Source organism: Capra hircus, chromosome 29, assembly GCF_001704415.2.
Source record: "Capra hircus breed San Clemente chromosome 29, ASM170441v1, whole genome shotgun sequence".
NCBI classification, from domain to species: Eukaryota; Metazoa; Chordata; class Mammalia; order Artiodactyla; family Bovidae; genus Capra; species Capra hircus.
The window spans coordinates 41,179,657-41,201,220 of NC_030836.1; the positions used below are offsets into that span (position 1 = coordinate 41,179,657).

A 21,564-nucleotide genomic window follows, 5' to 3' on the forward strand; every position below is an offset into this window, starting at 1 on the left:
GAACTTAGAGATTCTCTGGTTCATTTTATCAAGGAAGAATGAAACCCAGAAAGGGGTGGGCCAACACACCCAGGTTCACAGGGTTAGTTCAGAAGCCAAGATTGATTCCAACTCCAGTCTCCTGACTCTAAGACCATGTTCTTTTCTCTGCTTCATACCTCGTTGCCCCAGGCTGACTCAGACCCGTGTGAAACTGTGGCCTGGAACCTGGAAGATTTCTCTCCTGTATTGTATTTCAGTCTGCCCTGTAGCTCATGGTTATTAGCTGTGCAGTCTGAATATATCTCATGCAGACACACTTGCTGCTGCTAAGTCGCTTCAGTCATGTCCAACTCTGTGGGACCCCATAGACGGCAGCCCACCAGGCTCCCCCGTCCCTGGGATTCTCCAGGCAAGAACACTGGAGTGGGTGGCCATTTCCTTCTCCAATGCATGAAAGTGAAAAGTGAAAGTGAAGTTGCTCAGTCGTGTCGGACTCTTCGCGACCCCATGGACTGCAGCCCATCAGGCTCCTCTATCCAAGGGATTTTCCAGGCAAGAGTACTGGAGTGGGGTGCCATTGCCTTCTCCATCAGACACACTTACAGGGGAAGAGATTATCATGAATTTGCAAGAAGACATCCATGAACCAGTGACCCCAATTTAAACAACTAAGAGTTAAAGACCATCACTTCAGGGGGTCCCTGGGCACCAAGCATACCTCACACACAAATGCAAACACGGCACCTTGGCACTGCTCACATGACATTCCTTAGCTGTATTTCAGTGGTTAAAAGACCAAGAATTTGTTTCCATTTTTCCCCGCTTAGGTTGTTGTAAAAACAATAGCTGATTTGTATAGGCGGCAGTAGCTCAGACAGTAAAGAATGTGCCTGCACTGCAGGAGACCTAGGTCGAGACCTGGGTCAAGAAGATCCCCTGGGGAAGAAAATGACAACCCACTCCAATATCCTTGCCTGGAAAATTCTATGGACAGAGAAGCCTGGAGGGCAAAGAGTCAGACAGGACTGAGCAGGACTAACACGAAGAGTCCTTGAGCCCCTGAGAAGGTAACTTGGAGTCCAGTTTGGGGAACCTGAATATGATACAGGTTTTTGAAGGGCTGTTTGCTATAGGATAAATCTTTGCAGCAATCAGGGGCATTTATAAGAACTGCTAAAGCTAAAGAGAGTTGCAAAAAGTGATCCACCCAGTTTGCTTCCTTTTGAAGCTGCCCTGGGCCACAGGTCAGGAAGCAACAGTTAGAACTGGACATGGAACAACAGACAGGTTCCAAATAGGAAAAGGAGTACGTCAAGGCTGTATATTGTCACCCTGCTTATTTAACTTATATGCAGAGTACATCATGAGAAACGCTGGACTGGAAGAAGCACAAGCTGGAATCAAGATTGCCGGGAGAAATAGCAATAACCTCAGATATGCAGATGACACCACCCTTATGGCAGAAAGTGAAGAGGAACTAAAAAGCCTCTTGATGAAAGTGAAAGAGGAGAGTGAAAAAGTTGGCTTAAAGCTCAACATTCAGAAAATGAAGATCATGGCACCCGGTCCCATCACTTCATGGGAAATAGATGGGGAAACAGTGGAAACAGTGTCAGACTTTATTTTGGGGGGCTCCAAAACCACTGCAGATGGTGACTGCAGCCATGAAATTAAAAGATGCTTACTCCTTGGAAGAAAAGTTATGACCAACCTAGATAGCATATTCAAAAGCAGAGACATTACTTTGCCAACAAAGGTCCATCTAGTCAAGGCTATGGTTTTTCCTGTGGTCATGTATGGATGTGAGAGTTGGACTGTGAAGAAGGCTGAGTGCCGAAGAATTGATTCTTTTGAACTGCGGTGTTGGAGAAGACTCTTGAGAGTCCCTTGGACTGCAAGGAGATCCAACCAGTCCATTCTGAAGGAGATCAACCCTGGGATTTCTTTGGAAGGAATGATGCTAAAGCTGAAACTCCAGTACTTTGGCCACCTCATGGGAAGAGCTGACTCTTTGGAAAAGACTCTGAGGCTGGGAGGGATTGGAGGCAGGAGGAGAAGGGGACGACAGAGGATGAGATGGCTGGATGGCATCACGGACTCGATGGACGTGAGTCTGAATGAACTCCGGGAGTTGGTGATGGACAGGGAGGCCTGGTGTGCTGCGATTCATGGGGTCACAAAAAGCCGGACACAACTGAGCCACTGAACTGAACTGAACTGGGCCACAAGGATGAGACTGGAGCCTGATAGCAGCAGGACTTTGATGTGTCTGCATATCTCTCAGAGACTAGGAACACCTGTGGGCCATTCGAGTCGGGGGACCCCACAGCACCATTCATCCATTCATGGAACAGATACAAACTGAGCATCTAGTATGTGCCTGGCCCTGTTATAGGCACTGAGAATACGACAGGAAACCAAAGTCCCTGACATCATGACATCATGAAGCTTACAAGGGGGCTTCCCACGTGGCGCTAGTGGTAAAAAATCGGCCTGCTGATGCAGGAGTCGTGGGTTCGATCCCTGGGTCCCCTGGAGAAGGAAATGGCAACCCACTCCAGTATTCCTGCCTGGAGAATCCCATGGACAGAGGAGCCTGGCAGGCTACAGTTCATGGGGTCGCAAAAGAGTCGGACATGACTGGGTACACATATACACATACACACACTCTAGTGAGGAGGAAGGAAATGAACAAACTGGGGAGTGAATCTGTGTCAGAAAGCGCTAAGTAAGTGGGTAAAAGACATGAGTGATGCCTGGAATCAGGACAGTGAGAGCTTGTTACCTTAAAGTTTCAGAGCAAGGCGCTCTCCAGAAGTGACCTTGGAGAGTGAAGGGTTTGTTAAGGTAAGAACATGCGAGGCTAGTTCTCCAAAAACTCCAAAGCCCTGAGGCAGAACAGTGAGGGGACACTCATGACTTGAGCTGAGGAGGGAAGGAGAAACAGGGTCAGAAGAGCAGTGGGGACATACAGACCTTTGCAAGCACTTATATTTGGCCTCCAGTGAGATGGACAGTGAGATGCTGGAAGGTCAACAGGAATAACATTACCTGATTGATGTCTTAAAAGTGTTAGTCGCTCAACCCTGTCTGTCTTTTTGTCACCATAGCCTGCCTGGCTTCTCTGTCCATGAAGAACTTTCCAGGCAAGAATACTGGAGTGGGTTCCCATGTCCTTCTCCAGGGGATCTTCCTGACCCAGGGATCGAACCCACATCTCCTGCGTTAGCAGGTGGATTCCTTACCACTGAGCCACCAGGGAAGTCCGAGAATGTCTTTAAAAGGTTGAACCAATTGTTGTGCTCATAAAGAGACCACAGGGGGACCAAGATCAAAACAGGGAGAGCAGTCAGGAAACCATTGTCCCGATCCAGATGAAGCCATGGGGCCTGGATCCAGGCAGCAAAGGTGGGATGGAGAGAAGCGACTCAATTCTGGATACAGAAGATGGACCGAATGGGAACTGCTCATTGTCTAAACATGTAAAAGAATTCGAGAAGTCCAGGATGACACAAGAGCTTTAGCCAGAAGAACCTGAGTGTAGAGTTGACACTGATGGAGATAAAGTCCATGAGAGGACCTGGGGCATGGTGGGGGTGGGGGAGAAGGGAGGTCAAGAGAATTCTCCCAGCAGGTGTTCGAGCTCTTATCTTGATTTATAAAGTCAACCGTGCATAAAAGATGGACAGTTATGACTCTGCAATTTTACCACTGAGTATAACACCCAAAAGAACTGAAAGCAGGGACTTATACATATTAATACTTGTACACCAGTGTTCACGGCAGTGCTATTCACAACAGCCAAAAAGTGGAAACAGGGGCTTCCCCGGCAGTCCAGTGGTTAGGACTGCACGCTTCCAATGCAGCAAGCGCAGGTTCTGTCCTTGGTCAGGGAACTAAGATCCCACATGCTGTGGGAAGTGGCAAAAAAAAAAAAATTGGAAACAACTCAAATGTCCATCAACGGATGAACAGATAAATAAAATGTGACTTTACATACAATTCAGCCTTTAGAAGAAGGGAAATCCTGACCCATCCTACAACATGGATAGACCTTAAAGATATTATGCTAAGTGGAGTAAGCCAGCCGCCAAAGGACAAATGTTGCATGATTCCATTGCTACGAGGAACCTAACGTAGTTAAATCCATAGAGACAGAAAACAGAATCATGGTTGCCAGGAAGTGGAGAGGAGAAAGGAGAAGTTATTGTTTAATAGGTACAGAGCTTCTGTTTGGGAAGATGGAAATGTTCTGGGGACAGAGAGCAGTGATGATTGTGCAACAGATGTGAATGTGCTCGTGCCCCTGAACTGTACACCTAAAGATGCTTACAACAGTAAATCTTGAGCATATTTTATAATTTTAAAGAAACAGATGGCAATCTCACAGGTTAGTCCACTGGCAAGGGCTCTAGACGGCTTTAGAGATTAATAAATTTAAAAAAAAATCAAATCATCCTAGAGTTTCCCTATGGTTCCTGTGCCCAATCCACCAAGAGGGCTTCAGAAGAGGAAGAAGGACAGCACTGGGGGAGGGGAAGAGATGCAATAGAAGCCTATTCCAGGCACAAAGAACAATGTGGAACAGGTATGACTGGGAATTTCCTGGTGGTTCAGTGGTTAGAGCTCAGGGCTCTCGCTGCCAGGGGCCCAGTTTCCATTCTGGGTCGGGGAACTAAGATCCTATGAACCTTGCGGTGCAGACCAAAAAAAAAAGAGAGAGAGAGAGAGAAAAAAGACTGGAATAAGATGGTCAGAGATACAAAGTGAGCAAAGAGGACTGACAATGGGCTCAGAGATGCTGTGGGCCACCAGAGGTGGGGAGACCTGATTACAGCTTTGGTGACCCAGAGAAAGTCATAGTGGTTAACATCCCCTGAGAAGCTGATAAAAGGGCATAATTATACAAAAGCTCACATTACCGAGTACTTACTGTGTCTAAGCCCTGCACAGCTACTAACTGGCTTAATCCTCACAACCACCACTCAAGGGAAATACTCAAATCATCCTGATTTCAGAAATAGGGAAACTAGAACTCACCCCATTAGAAGATTAGAGTATCGGAAACAGAAGTCAAACCGAAGCAGCCCAAGAGTTCTGGAGTAGAGCTCTTAACCACTAGGCTACCCAGCTCTCAATGCCAGACAGTGTGACATGCAGCATGGCGACTTTGGAAGCTGACATTTATAGATTGCACTTTCCAGCAGTTCATCTTCCAAAACCCTCTTAAGCATTTAAAACACCATGGGGCCAGATGTCTGCATCCAAAAGCCCCACTGGTGTGAACTCCACAGCCTTATCTCCAAGTCCAGCCATGGCTCTCAGATCAGACACACTGATTTTCTGTTTATTTACAAAAAGAGACTTTATGGCAAGAGCAGACAGCAGCGTTGCCGTGAGAAAGCCAGCCCCAAGCTCTGTTGTGTGTTTAACTAAGAAGGGACACAGCAGAATTCTCTTGAGAAGCTGATGCAGAGAAAGCTGGAGGCCAATGGCAGGGGCAGGAAAGGTTTGTTTCTGACGAAGTCATGTTTACACAAAACCCTGACTTCAAAGTCCATGCAAGTGAGGGCCATGCAAGCAGGTTTCAAAAGAAACATTTGTGACCAGGGAAAAGCCTCTGACCTGGCTGATAGCGGAGTGCCTGGCAAGGATAACTGTCATCTTTCTCCCGTCATTTAAAGCAAAGCTTGTGAAGATGAAAAACCACAGCAAGTTCTTCTAAGCTCTGCAGACTTTACATGAATCCCCGTGCCTGGCTGCATTAATTCTACCTCTTTCCGTGCTGGCTGTTGATAAATACTCACTGAATGAATACACGTGACAGACGCACCCAGTGTATAACAAATCCTTTAGGGAAAGGGGTCAAGTCTCCATCATCTTTAAATCTCTAGACACTTAATAAATGTCAAGGTACATCATACCAGAAAAGAATACTGTGCTGAAAATGCAAACACTGAGAGGCTAGAAGCTGCTCCCAAGAAAACAAGAGAGGAGTACACAGCCACGTGAGTGCTGGGAAGCCAGCCAGAAGTTCCTGCCATCATCTCTCTATTTGACGTGCCAGGCATGCTGTCTTGGGGACCTTCCTAGGTCCTCAGGGGATGTGAAGTCTGGCAGAAGCCCAGTACTGTTGGAGCTGAAACAGGGGTGCCTGGCACCACAGGAGAGCACACAGGAGGAGCACAGAGCCCAGACCCGGAGGCTCAGGGGTGTCTGGGGTGGTGACTTGAAGGCCCAGATAAACAGAGGGCATTGTGAAGACAGGAGCAGGGACCAGCATCATGAACCTGGATACCAGCAAGCACTTGAGTATGGCTGGGATGAAAAGTACAAGCAGGGGGTGATGAGATGGAAGCAGGTCATGGCAGCCTTGGGTGCTAAGTCAACGACACGAATTTCACCCTGAAAGTCAAGAGGAGCCTCTGAAGAATTTTAAGGAGGGGAGTAACATGATCTGATTTTTATTTTAGACTGGCCTCTACTTAAAGCCCACTCCATTCATGGAAGGAAAGGTTTAAGACTGCGAACCAATTAGGAGACAATTGCAGAAATAACGAAAATTTAAGATGTTGGGGATATTAAGGAGTGGCAGGGTGACTGTTGTGGTAAGCAGAAGGTTACAGAGCTGATCAGAGGCAAAGAAAACTCAACGGGGGTCTGAGTTTTCTTTCCAAGGGGAGGCAGAGCTGGGCCAGTGCTGGAAAGCAGGTTTAAGCATCAGCAGCCCCAAGAGGTTGCCCAGAGAGTCCCTAGCAGGAAGAATGAAGAGCTCAGGATAGGTGCTCAAGAAATTCTGCCATTTGTGAGGTTATGGGAAAAGAGGAGGCTATAAGGGGCCTGGGAAAGGAGGACGAAGTGGTCCTAGCCATGCAGACAGAAGCAAAATCATAGAGAATTCCCTGGCCATCCAGTGGTTAAGACTCAGGACTTTCACTGCTGGGACCCGGGTTTGATCCCTAGCCAGGGAACTTTGTTGTTTAATCACTAAATCATGTCCACCTCTTTGCGACCCCGTGGACTGTAGCCTTCTGGGCTCCTCTGTCCGTGAGATTTCCCAGGCAAGAACATTGGAGTGGGTTGCCATTTCCTCCTCCAGGGAATCTTCCCGACCCAGGGATGAAACCCACATCTCCTGCATTGCAGGAAGATTCTTTACCACTGAGCCACCAGGGAAGCCCTAAGAGCCCACAGAAAAGAGACAGAAATCCCAAAGCCAAGGCAGGAGGGGGCTTCCAGCAGGGAGAAAGCACAGCGCCAAGCGCCCTGAGACCACCCTGGGCAGAATGAAGGATGAGCGAGAACAGCTCTGGGTGGAGACGGAGGAAGCCCCATGGCGGGGGGGCGGAGCGCTGGAGTGAGTGGCACGGGAGACAGAGGTGATGGGAAGAGCAGGTGACCTTTTCAAACAGGTTGGTGCTACAGGGACAATACCACGGTAAGAAGGGGGAGGGGCTGAAGAAGGGTTTCTTCAAGCGGGGAGGGGAGCGTGCATATTTATTGGGAGATGCCAGGATAGAGGTGGGGTGCCAGGGAGAGTAGGGGTGACTGAAAGAGATGAGGGAAGGGGAAGCACGAAACCCCTGGAGGGATTAGCCTCAGGAAGCAAGGCTAATTCGGGGAGGGAGGAGGTGGCGGTGGGTGTCCATGGGACAAAGGGACAGGAAACCCGTTTCCCAGGGATAGGCTGTGACTCTGCTCCAGCTGGCGGTGAAACGTGAGATGCAAACATTTCAAGAGAAGCTAGGCTGTTCCTTTTGAATGCATTCCCGATTTTCTGGAAATCTCCTGATTTTTCAAGTGTTTGCAACCACTTCAAATACAGTAAGCCCAAGATCTGACTGTGACCCAAATTAAGCCCCCTGCAAGCAGGATTTCCTCTTCCCACGGTTACTGCTTCCTCTCATCTCACCCTTCATGTAGGCGTCTCCCCTCTGGAGAAAGCATTTCCTTCACAGGATCCAAAAGCCTTTTTCCTAGACTCCAGTGGATCTCCACCAGTAGATACTAACCCTGAAGTTCTAAGTCTTGGGTGTCTGCCCCTCTCTGAACTCCAAGTTCAACAGATACTGTCCTGTGTGTGTTAGTCACTCAGTCGTGCCAACTCCGCAACCCCGTGGACTGTAACCCACCGGGCTACTCTGTCCACGAATTCTCCAGGCAAGAATCCTGGAGTGGGTTGCCATTTCCTTCTCCAGGGTATCTTTCCATCCCAAGGATCGAACCTGGGTCTCCCGCATTGCAGGTGGATTCTTTACCGTGTGAGCCACCAGGGACACCCAGATACTGTCCTATAACCATGTAAACATTCCATATATGCCACGAGTGTTAACAGCTCTAAGTATCAAGAAACCCTGAGACTCCTGTGGAAGGAGTCAATTATTTCTCCAGAGTGAATACATTTTCCATTGACTTTTCAAACAGCTGAAAGGTGAGAGAGGACTTAAGTATCAAGAAACCCTTAGATGCCTGTGGAATTTCTAGGTCCTGGAGAGGGAGGGGCGGGGTCCCCGGTGTTCTGAACCAGCTCTCTGCTGAGTGACTTCTGGTCCAGGAAGGCTTGGTCACCTGTGGAGGCTCCCGTGAGCTTCATGTCTGGATGGAGACATCATTATTACAATTCAAGCCATCGTTCGTTCAGTCCCCGTGACCTTCTCTCACCTGTGTTTGGGGTGGAGACTGACTCTGCCTGGGCTTGGCTGGTGGCTTCCTTGGGTTTATTCTGCTCTTTGTGTTCCAGGACTGATGGCTGTGGTGGGTTCTAACAACAAGGACAAGGGTTGTTACCAGTTGCACATCAAATCATCCAACCAGTTAATGTTTCTCAAATGCATACTATATTTTTTAAAAAACAAAAACAGGTCTTCCCTGGTGGTCCAGCGGCTGAGAATCCACCTGCCAATGCAGGGGACTCAGGTTGGATCCCCGGCCCGGGAAGATCTCACATGCCATGGGGCAGATAAGCCCAGGCACCACAACTCCTGTGCCCACGTACCATACCTGCTGAAGCCCACACGCCTTTGAACCTGTGCTCCGAAACAAGAGAAACCACCGCAATGAGAAGCCCGCACACCGCAATGCAGAGCAGTCCCCACTCACCACAGCTGGAGAGAGCCCGCACGCAGCAGCGAAGACCCAGTGCAGTCAAAAATAAAAACAATAATAAAGTAAATAAATAATAAATTTAAAAAAATAATAGTGCATAAATAAAACCAGGGGCCCACCTTTATACCCCACCGCATCCCAGTCTAGCCCACCCCTTGCTTGGAAGCTCTGTCTGTAGAAGCGATAACAGGATCTTAAGAAGGGAGCTGGCATCAGCTGAAAGACATCCTTCTGTTAAAGTCCAGTGACCCTCAAATAATGGAGACGGACAATGCCATTTCAGGTGCCTCAGTGCAGCAGACCCAGTCTCTGTCCTCGAGGATTTGGCAGTGGCAAAAGAGATAAGGTGCAATTCAACACTGAGGAACAAGATGCTGTCAAGTGGAGAATGTGTAGAAAGGAAGGTGTGAGTTACTGTCCAATGTGCGTCTTTTCTCTGTACCAGGCTGAACTGGGCACCATGGGGCAGGAGGGCTAACCAGTGGATTGGATTCCACGAAAAGAGTCCCTGAAATCTACGTGGTAGATCTCCAATGCAGGGGACCCAGCATCTTGAAGTAGGGGTCCCATCAGGACAGAAAGCCTATATGAGTGCAGGATTCCCTGGGCAATGTCAGAATCCTGTCCGGCAGCAACGTGGAAACCAGTGTGTGGAGAACACAGTTAACATCAATAGCTTCCATGGGCTGTTTTTTTCATGTGTTCGCTCTTTCAGTTAAATGACACAGTAAGTCCCCTACATACAAACGAGTTCCTTTCCAAGAGCACACTCACAAGTCCAACAAAGTTAGCCTAGGTACCTGGCTAACACAACTGGCTATATGGTACCGGACTGTAATAGGTTTATAATACTTTTCACACAAATAATATATTTTTAAAAAAACACAAACGTTTTAATCTTACAGTAAAGTCCCTTGAAAAGTACAGTACTGCAGTATAACAGCTAGCATACAGGGGCTGGCATCGAGTGAACAGGCAAGAAGAGTTACTGACTGGAGGAGGGAGGGGACGTGGGAGGTGGTAGAGCTGAAGGATCATCAACAATAGGAGGCGGCAAGCACACGGGCATCTTTGAAAGTTCACAGCTTGAAGGTCCCTAGTAAGGGACTCACTGCACTTGCACTTCTTTAACAGCCAGTGGCATGAAAACTGAGACAGAGACCTTTAAGTAAGTTGCCCATGATCACACAGCTGGGAAGTCGTAGAGCTGGGATTTGAAACCAGGCCATGTGGTTCAGGAACCCACACTCAAAACCATCAAACCATCCGCTCACATTTTGCAGCATATATTAGAAAATATGAAAGGAGAAAAAAAAAAAAAAAGTCCAAGGCAAAGTTACCAGTATCTCCAAAAGAAGATGTTATCCGGAAGAAAGTATGGTCCTAAGCTAATTACATAGATTATATTGCTGTGTCCTGTTGGCAAACTTGTAGCCAAAACTTGAGTGCTTTAGAAATAACAGAATAATACTACCATTAATAAACCATCCAAAAAAATATTCTAAATAAATAAATAAAATTTAAAAAAAAATATTCTGTAGCAGTTGGACTGGATAAAGGGGTAAAAGACAAATTTGTTTTCAGCTGACTTTAGGAAAGGAAATAAATCATCCAGCAATGAATTTCTGATACAAATAGGAAATTAATCTGAAACCATCAAAACAAGCCACACTGCCTTAAAATCCTGTGTTCTCTCTAACAACTGTAAACCTTGGGCAGAAACCTAAATTCAGCCGTACTAAGTGGTGAGTCCAATTCAATCCCCAGAGATAAACATTAAGGCACTAAATGATTTTAGGCTATATCATGTTTTATAGAGAACCAAGCCCAGAGAAAACTTTCAGGGAGAAAAATCCTTTCACAGCCACCAATTCAGCATTATCCTGAATACAGGTGATGAGGGAAATGGAAGAAAGAACCCAAGATGTTGAGGTGGGCACAGGGAAGAATCATGAAATTAAATGATGTAAGATTGTAGATGCTCTTAAAGTTTTTCTTTTTAAAAGGAACTCCTTGGGACCTCCCTGGTGGTCCTTTGGTTAAGACTCCGCACTTCCACTGCTGGGGACACTGGGTTCAATCCCTGGTCAGGGAACTAAGACCCTGTATGTTTCATGGCATGGCCAAAAAAATTTTTTTTAATAATAAATAAATAAAAGGGAATCCTCTGTGGAAAACATTGGACTGGGTGACCTGTGAGCTTGGGAAAGACTAAGACAAGGTCCAGCCAGTGATACAGCTTCTGATGTACCAGAAGATAGGCCAAGCAAGGGACAAGCTAACGACTTCTGCTGACGTGTCCGGTGCTGATCAAAGGAAAAACTTCTAGAGGCCAGGCTGAGAATGCATTGCTGTGTCAGACCGGACAATCAGCCTCGTCATTCCAGGACATGACCACTGTGTGGCAGGAAAGGACGTGGAGGAAGGGCAGGCTGTGACCAAAGAACTCGCTGGAGCCACTCCAGAGAAGAGAGGATACGCGGTGTGGGGGAGGGGAGCCATTCCACAGGGGGCCTCCAAGACCCCAGACGCTGGTTTTTTAACATGGATAAGACTGTAGAGAACTGTGTGGAGTAAACTGATATATAACTATATTCCCAAGCAAAAGAGTAGAGACCTCCTTACTCACTCAGTGTAAAATAGTAACCAAGCACATAGCGGTTAAATAGTGCTATTACTATACATGTGATTATGTTACTAATGTGAATCACTCACAATTTCCTGGACAAGAAGATTGAACTGAAATTTTTATTCTAACAATGAGATCATGTTGTTTTTGACCAACAGATTGGTGAAAAATAACAGAGCTCAATAAAAATCAATAAGGATATAGAGAAAGCATGGGCTTTCATACCCAGAATGTGCAAGAATACAAGTCTTTGGGGAGGGTGATTGGGAGCAGCTGTTAAAATGCGACATGCACATGCTCCTTTGCTCAGCAATTTCACAGCTAGGTAGTCAAGTAAAATCCTTCTACGTGTGCTCAAAATGGCACGTGCCAGGCTGTTTGTAGACATGGGAAATCACATACGATATACAGTACTTCATTTGGGCCATGCAATAATTCACAGCAGTGAAGGAGAATGACACCGATCTGTCTCTACCTACACAGAACATCTCCAAAACATCTCGTTAAGGCAGAAAAAAAAACATATTGCAAAACAATATGGTATAGTCTTATTTATGATTTCTCTTAACCCACCAAATTGTAAACATCTGGATCATTGAACAGATATGTCAAAAAACTTCAAGTAATGTCTGCAAGGGGGCCACGCCAAGGTGATGACAGTGGTCAGCACTACAGAGGACTGTGCAAATGGGTTTGAGACAAGGAGAATGTCCCTTGTTTAAGATTTTTACAAAAATTAATTGCTACACAGTGTAATTAAAAATTGAGTCTTTGGAAATGTTAGCTCTAAAAATGTCTACCTGCCCACCCAAGTGTCCATCCGCATCGGGAGGGTGATTATTCCAACAAGAGGAGGGTCATTCAACAGATATTTATTGAGTACCCTGCTACAGGGCTAGGCACTGTTCTAGACTCTGAGGAATCTTCAACATATCTGACTTCAGGGGACTTTCCTGGTGGTCTAATGGTCCCCTTGCAATGCAGGGGACATAGGTTCAATCCCTAGTCAGGGAACTAAGATCCCACATGCCCCAGGGTAACTAAACCCGTGACCATCATAAGAGAAGCCCATGCACTGCAACAAAGACTCAGTGCAGTGGCTAACATATGTATTAGTTATATATATATAAGCCTTCATGAAGTTTACATTATAGAGGAGCTTATGGTATCATCTCCTTTGTCGACAGCAGAGGGGTCTCTGGGAGAGAGGCAGGGGTTGATAAAATATGCCCAAGTCAGGGTCAGCTCTTTGAGGCCAGGGAAAGAGGAAAAGGTGTCTGCAGTTGGTCAGCTGCAATGCCACTACCCAGGCCTCATGGAGGGATTAAGAGCAAACTACAGAGGGAAAAAAGGGGACAGCCAAGCCTGGTCTGACTTAGGAGCTCCTGGGTGCTTAAGGCCACCAAGGAGAGTTCCTTTCCTGCTGCACAGGGCCACTTAAGAATGATGATGGCTGAGAGCCAGCAGGAAGGGGGACAAGAGACAGACAGGAAGAGGACAGTGAGTGGAAGGAAATGAGATTAGAGAGGCGAGCTCGCGGAGGAGCTGCCGATGCTCTACCTCAGCCAAAAGCAGGGAGACCATCTCTCCCTTTGTGTGTCATCTGTCGCCAGAGCAAGACCCAGCTGCCCCGACTGTGCAGAAGGCATGAGAGAACCTGCCCGTCCCCAGCATCCTCACTTCCCCTCCCTCCACTCCTCTGTCCCCACCCCAGGCCACCTGGCTTCCCTTTGTTTCCTGTCTAAACTGAACGGTATAGGGAACAGGGTAGGTGAAGTGACTCCACAGAGACCCAACATGGAAAAGCAGAACTGAGATTAAGCTTAACGGAGTCATCATTTTGCAGTATATACATAGATCAAATCATTCTTTCGTACACCTAAAACTAACACAATATTATATACCTATCACACCTCAATAAAGCTGGAAAAAGTAAAAACGGAACTGAATTTGCGGTTTACGCAAGAGATTGTGCTGTGCTTGGTAGCCCAGTGGTGTCTGACCCTTTGCGACCCCGCAGACTGCAGCCCGCCAGGCTCCTCTGTCCATGGGGACTCTCCAGGCAAGAATACTGGAGTGGGATGCCATGCCTTCCTCCAGGGGATCTTCCCAACCCAGGGATCAAACCCAGGTCTCCTGCATTTCAGGCAGATTCTTTATCAGCTGAGCTACCCAGGAAGCCTATGCAAGAGATTAAATTTACAGTTTAAGGGGAAAGAGTTAAGGAAAGTTATGGGGAAAGGGGAAAGTTAAGGGAATCCTATATCCCAGACCAACCCATATTCACAGAAGGATGGCAAGGAGAGGGCCCCACGATACAAACAAAGGAATGACTCAGTAATAGTGAAATGGCAGACATCCTTGATGAGCCAGCAAGGGAGAGATTTCAGGTTCTGGCAGCCTCTCCTGAGGCCTTCAAATCATCCCTCAGAGGCCCCAGGTTGCCCCACCTGAACCCGGCCCAGTCAGCTTCCTGAGATACGAATTCACACGGGTCCTGGGAGAGGCAGGTCATGTGATTGGCCTGGAGAGTCACGTGTGCTAGTGAAGACTGGCTCTGCTAACGATCAGGGACAGGTCTGAACCTGTTCTTCCCAAACCTACGTGCTGTCCCGCAGAGAGCCGGACAGGGAGACGCACAGGGCAGGTTGAGCAGCTTTGCAGAGTTCTGAAGCTCCTCATGGGTTTAAAACTGCCATGCCCAATTGACCAGACTGGATCTCAAGTTAACAACCACCTCCACTTCATTTCTTTTCCACTTTGAACTCAGAGAATAAACTGGGAATTTCCTGACCCACCACTTCACATAGCAAATAATCCTTTCAGTAGAGAATGGATAAACAACAAAGTCCTACTGTATAGCACAGGGCACTATACTCAATATCCTATGATACACCATTATGAGAAAGAATGTATCAGAATCATTTTGCTAAACAGCAGAAATTAACACAACATTCTTAATCAACTAAATTTGAATAAATTTCTTTTTTAATTTTTAAAGTAATAATCTTTTCTTCCACCCTCAGCTGAGAAGTCCTTCCCAGCTCACGACCCTGCTCTGTGGACAAGGAACCAGCACAGGCCACCTGGGTCAACTGCCATTTGCACAGATCTGCATGGGGCTGACAACAGTGTCTCTCTCTTAGCAATTGGAGGTGGACATTACTCAAACACACAACACTGTTTTAAAATACACAATTCCCTACCACTTCCCCAGGAAATATCTGATCTTGAGGCCTCCAAATCTTTTTCAGATCTACTTCTAGAAAGACTGTGCCCAAACCTGAGAAAGCAAAACACATTTGCCAAACACCAGTCTCACTGTCTTCAAAGAAGTCTTAGAAACAAACACCCAAAAGGCGTGGCTGTCACCAAACATGCGCCCCTGCTCACATGTCACTACTTCACGGCCAAGTGCCTCCTAGCAAAATACACAAGGGCTTTCTCTCAGTCTGCAACAGTCTGCACTGGCATCGGAGCCACTGTCCCTGTGTCTGTCCAGTTCAAAAAGGAGTGGGAGCTGGGTGGAGAGTGGCAGTGAGCTGCCACGGAGAGAGGGTCGGCCCCACAACAAACACAACTTGCTTCAGAGGGCAAACGCAACTCTGCACATCCTGCTGGGGTTTCTGGTCACAGATCTCACTAGGAAAGAAGGGATGAGGGAGAAAAATGAAGGTGCTTTCTTTGTGTTACTGCTACTGCTAAGTCGCTTCAGTCGTGTCCGACTCTGTGCAACCCCATAGACGGCAGCCCACCAGGCTCCCCCATCCCTGGGATTCTCCAGGCAAGAACACTGGAGTGGGTTGCCATTTCCTTCTCCAATGCATGAAAGTGAAAAGTGAAAGTGAAGTCGCTCAGTCGTGTCTGACTCTTAGCGACCCCATGGACTGCAGCCTACCAGGCTCCTCTGTCCATGGGATTTTCCAGGCAAGAGTACTGCAGTGGGGTGCCATTGCTTTCTTTGTATTACTTCCTTAATAAAACAAATTGGTCAGGGCATCAGAATCTCATCCAAAAGATGTATTTTTTTTAATTAATAAAAACAAAGTAATCAATTGGGAACAGAACAGTCAAAAGTCATACTTCCCAGTCTTAAGTGACATTTCAGATACCAGTCACAGGAACTGGAACAAACTGATCAGATTTGGGGAGTCCTCTCCTACTCATTACCCCAGCTTTCTTCCCCACCCCTTTCCTCAACTGCAATTCTTGGCCATTAAGTACCTGTTGTGGGAACTTCCCTGACAGTCCAGTGGTTAAGACTCTGAGCTTCCATTGCTTCCACTGCAGGGGACACGGGTTCAATCCCTGGTCAGAAAACTAAGATCCCACATGCCATGCGGTGCAGCCAAAAAAAACAAAAAAATCTCTGGACTTCCCTGGTGGCGCAGTGGACAAGAATCTGCCTGCCAATGCAGGGGACATGGGTTTGATCCCTGGTCTGGGAGGATTCCACCTGCCTCAGAGCAACTAAGCCCTTGTGCCACAACTACTGAGCCAGCGTGTTGCAACTACTGAAGGCTGGGCGCTCTACAACCTGGATTCCACAAGAGAAGCCACTGCAATGAGAAGCCCATGCACCACAATGAAGAGTAGCCTCCATTCACTGCAACTGGAGAAAGCCCAAGTGCAGCAATGAAGGCCCTGTGCAGCCAACAGTTAAATAAATATTTTTTAAATCTCTGCTATAATTCTGGTGGGGGCCATCACCAACCCACCCCTGACTCACCTTTGTCTTCTATGAAACCCCCACAGATCTCTTCCCCACTCAGCATCCCTCTGAGGCTGCCACCCCACAGGTTAGATCAGCTCTTCACCTTTCCAGTCTCTAATTTTTTAAAAAAAAATTTAACTGAAGTATAGTTGATTTATAACATGTTAGTTTCACATGTATAGCTAAGTGATTTAGTTATATATATATGTATATATATATATTTCAGATTCTTTTACATTATAGTTTATTACAAGGTTGAATCTCCAAGCTTTTGCTCTATCTCCTTTTCCACCCCTAAGAAGGCTGTCCTGCACACTGGAAAAGTGTGGATTTTGAAATCTGCCGACTTTCCCTCTTTTATTGAAGTTAAGTCAGGCTCATCAGTAGCTCCAGGAGAGCAGCTGATTTGTACAACTTGTGTAATAACCTATTAGGGAATCAGTTCTGGTGTTTGCTTCTTTTGTTTGCTTTTGGATTTTGTTTTGTTTGTTTTTGGTTGGTTGGTTTTCACCCAAAGTCGAAGCGAATGCCTTGGAGATCAAGGAAGTACCAGTAATGGACAGAAGGAGAATAGGAGCCCGTGTTGATAAGAGGAAGTGTATTAAGTGATAAGAGAGTGATAGGGCTAGTGGTGTTTCTGCCACAAGTCACATACCACGTGCCTGGCATTGTGCTGGCAATATGATGGTGAACAAGCAAACTGCCTTCCTCCCTCGAGGAGCTGACTGTCCGATGCAGGAGGTGGCCAGTTACTGATGATCTAATACAAATTGTGCTGAGGACAGGAAAGCACAGAGCAACATGGGCACACAGACCATAAGAGGATGTGGGGTGGAGGGGCCTTTGTGTGTTCCGGGAAGAAGACTTCTAGAAGGAAATTCCCTAAGCTGAAACTCGAAGCATTGAGGAAGAGAAGTCTGTTGAAAGCCAAGAGGTTAGAGCGAGCAGGGGATGAAAGAGCTGGGTGTGGCTGGAGAGGCTGGCCAGAGGCTGCCTCGGCAGACAATGACCACAGTCAAAAGTCGGGGAGCACTGGAGCACTCCCCTGGGCCTTGGGTGGAGCAGGAAAGGCTGAGCCACACCCGGAGCCCCCTCCACGACCTTTTCTTCCCTGTGTGAACCCACATGCTGTCTCAATAAAGCATCCCTCACCAAACACCCGTGAACACAAAACAACCAAGGGGCCAATCCGAGTCAGAGCAAAGCGAATAGGAGACACGCCCCACTCCCCGTGTTTTTTCCTGAACTTATTTTGGCCTCCAAAAAAGCCCTATCAAAGGTTCTCCGTGATTACATAACAAGAACAGGGCAAGCAGCCTTCGAGGGACACACAGAATCCAACAGTTTCCCCTTTAAAAAGTGCAAAACACCAAAAGTGTGTGTGAGCCCAACGTGCAGTGAGGGCCATTTCCCTGGGTTACTGGCAAGGTTTGGAATCACCATCCAGTGGCGAGAACCCTGTTAGTCCAAGATGTTTATTTCCTTTTGATAAACAGTATGTGTAATTTCCCATTTTTAGGGACAATAATTACTTCAAACAAAGGGCAGTTCCCAAAAACAGTATTTTAGAGGGACTGGTTCTCCTCCATAAGAGGATTGCAGCTTAGTTTTTGTTTTTTTTTTTAAAGCAATAAATTTTTAAAGCCCTTAGCTAAAAGCATTCATTTGTCTCTTAGATACTATTCAAGAAAATAAGTAACTTTTGGAATACAGAGTGTTAGAATAGAGGAAGGGAAGCAAAAAGCCACCTCCTCCCCTCCAGTCCTCCTGGACCACCAACTCTAACCCCAGCCATACATGGCACTGGCAGTACTCACCTGGCACGCCTCCCTCCTGCAGTTAAATTCCTAGAATTTATTTTCTAGGAATTTAGACAATCCACACCGGCTGTCTCCACACTCTCACTTGACCTCCCTAATCTGCCTGAAGGGCCCACTTGAAATTCAAGTTGTAAGCGAACTTGCACTCTTACAAGCAGAAAAGGCCCCTGGCATTATCCTCTCCTCCCTACTCACATTCCAGCCCTCCCCACTGCCTGCCCACTAAGCCAGAGTTTGGAGGCCAGGATCCAGCCCTGTGCCCCGGAGGAGACCACACCCCCAGATAAAACCCACTGGGCACTGGCTGGAAAGCCACAGGTAGTCAAAAGCCTTCTCCCTCACCTGGGTTGGAGTGGGGCACCTTAAGACAAGCAGGGGATGGGAATCCTTGGTGGTCCAGTGGTTACACAGTGAATGCAACCATAAAATTAAAAGACGCTTGCTCCCTGGAAGAAAAACTATGACAAACCTAGGAAGCATATTAAAAAGCAGAGACATCAATTTGCCGACACAGGTCCATATAATAAAAGCTATGGTTTTTCCAGGAGTCACGTAAGGATGTGAGAGTTGGACCATAAAGAAGGCTGAGCAATGAAGAATTGATGCCTTCGAACTGTGGTGCTGGAGATGACTCTTGAGAGTCCCTTGGACTGCAAGATCAAACCAGTCAATCCTAAAGGAAATCAACCTTGAATTATTCATTGAAAGGACTGATACTGAAGCTGAAGCTCCAATACTTTGGCCACTTGATGTGAAGAGCTGACTCACTGGAAAAGGCCCCGATGCTGGGAAAGATTAAGGGCAGAAGAAGAAGAGGGGGACAGAGCATAAGATAAGTTGGATGGCATCACCGACTCAACCAACATGAGTCTGAGCAATCTTCAGGAGACAGTGAAGGACAGGAAAGCCTGGCATGCTGCAGTCCATGGCGTCGGACAGGACTGAGCGACTGAATAACAACAACCAGTGTTTAAGATTCTGAGCTTCCACTAGTCAGGGCCCCACAAGCCAGGGAGTGTAGTCAAACAAAACAAAAAAGGCAGCAGGCAGGGGTCAAACTCCAGGTTACAGGCGAGAAGCCAAGTCAGGCCCCTGGGGGAGAAAGTAAGGCGGGCACGCGGGCACCTACTCACGTTGTTTGTGAGGCTTTGCTAAGAGGCTCTCTTCTCCCAAAATACTCAGAGCTGACCTGCCCAAAGGCCTGAAATAACCACCAAGACGGACCCACCCCTCAGGCCCCAAAGTCCTCTTTTTACATGTAAATATTTCGAAGTATTAACATACAGGGCCCTGGCTCTCCGCAGCGCAGGAGTTTCTCAGAGCACAAAGCTGTCGATTGACTGCGGGAAAAGCCTGTGTCCCCGCAAGGCTTCGGGCTTAGGGACCCACCAGGGAGAGGGAGTTAGCCCCTGCGGCCACGCCCTCCCTGGGAAGAGTTAACCTGGCCTCCAGCAACTTTCCGAAGCCTCCCCACCCCCTGCTTTCTTCCCCACCTCTTCCCTGCCCGCGGTGCCCCGCGCCCGACCCTCCTCATCCAAAGCTAGGTTGGGGGCTCACAGCAGCCCAGAGGTGGCTAAAAATCTGCCTGGCAACGAGTCACGGGGACAGGATGCAGCCTGGCGATTGGCTGCTCCGCTGAAGGGGGCGTGGCGTCAGAGGCTCCCTAGAAACTGCCCTCCGCCCTCCTCTCGGGTGCCTCACTCCCTCGCTCCCTCTCATTTCTCCCGGACCGCGGGTCTCGGCGTGGTTCTCTCACTCCTTGGACGCTAGCGGTCTCGTGATTACATTATGGGGAGCTTAGGGGTGTCATTTAGTTTCTGCTTGGAGTGGAAGAACCTGACATTGCCATGGTGGTGTTTTATTTAGGTCGTAAATTCATTTGAGGCGCTACGAGGGACTTAAGAGACATGGGGAGCAGGCCTAAAATCCCCTCAAAGCCCTTTGGCACAGTCCCTGCTCCCTGTAAAGCCTCTCTTCTTTCCTTCCGTCACCACGCCCTGTCACGTTCCCAGCTGCTCATTCCAAACCTCCCCATTTTCCGCTCCCCTCTTCCTGGGGATTCGCTCCACCCCTACTGGCTTCTCCCTCCCGGCCCCCACCGCCGGCCACGCCGCCCTATCCACCTCTGTCCTCTCCCGGGCTCGCACTTCTATTTTCCTTATAGATTGCTTTTTGCTTCCTTCTTCCCTCGGACCCCCATAGTCTCCACAGTAAAGAGCCAGTGGTCCAACCTCAAGGAGGCTCCAGTTCCTTCCCATTCCCTTTGGGTGGGGCGCCGGTGGTGGGTGGGTGGGACTGAGCAAGTCCTTGCCTCACTCCCATGACTGATGACCATTAGCGAGTTCTCAGGCTGGGCTGAGAGGCTTCAGCCTTGGAGCCCAGGAAGCTGGCAGGAGGAATAAGGAAGACTGTCCACTTTGGGAGCCAGTGTCCAGGTGGTCCAGTGGTAAAGAATCCGCCGGCCAATGCAGGGTTGGGAAGATCCTTTGGAGTGGGAAATGGCAACCCACTCCAGTATTCTTGCCTGGAAAATCCCATGGACAAAGGAGCCTGGTGGGCTACAGTCCGCCGGGTCCCAAAGAATTGGACACAGCTGAGCACACACACCCATGTCCTGCCCAAAACTACTCTCTGGAGTCCCCTCATGCTCTCAGGCCCTCCCCCAGAGATGTACCCAACATCTCTGGCCTGCATTCCCACGGCTGGGGGCAACCCTTCCACTGGAGAGGGTGGTGGAAGGGGCCTCCAGGCTGCCTGGACTGCGGTCAGGGACAGTGGGTGGGGCCAGTTACAATGCAAACACTTTGATTATGGACCCTCCCTTGTTTATTATCATCCAGAAGAGTGAATACTCTGAATACTCCAAAGGGGAAAAGACCTAGGGTAATAATGGGTGGGAGGGATTGGCAGCTGCTGAGGAGGCTGAACCCACACCAAGAGTTCACTTTTTTTGAAGCCTGGAGCCTCCTCTTACTCCCTAGATGAATAAGAGCCTTTTCTGGGCTGGACCAGAAACCAGCCAAGCTGCCCCGAGTTCTCCAGTTTCTGCCACTTACTAGCTGTGTGACCCTGAAAATAACTGCTTAACCTCTCTGAGCCTCAGTTTTGTTGTGAGGAAAGCAATACCCACCTTAGAGGGATGTTGTAGAAATCAAAAGAGATAGAGCATGTACAGTATATATACAATGCCTAACACAAAGTAGGTATTCCGTAGAAACGGCTGACACTTCCAGTATTTACTATATGCCAAGCACCTTATATGTGTCAACTCGCATCATCCTCACAAGAAAGCTACGAGAGAGATAACATATCAT

General features: G+C 47.8%; 1 protein-coding gene across 1 annotated transcript in view; it reads right to left on the minus strand.

Annotated features, from left to right (window-relative positions):
* The window catches only part of AHNAK (AHNAK nucleoprotein), a 94,910-nt gene that overhangs the window by 36,512 nt on the left and 36,834 nt on the right, over positions 1-21,564 (minus strand). Inside the window, exon 5 of the mRNA XM_018042689.1 lies at positions 8,644-8,743. Within this exon, the coding sequence (XP_017898178.1) occupies positions 8,644-8,743 (100 nt within the window). The remainder of the gene's footprint in view (positions 1-8,643; positions 8,744-21,564) is intronic.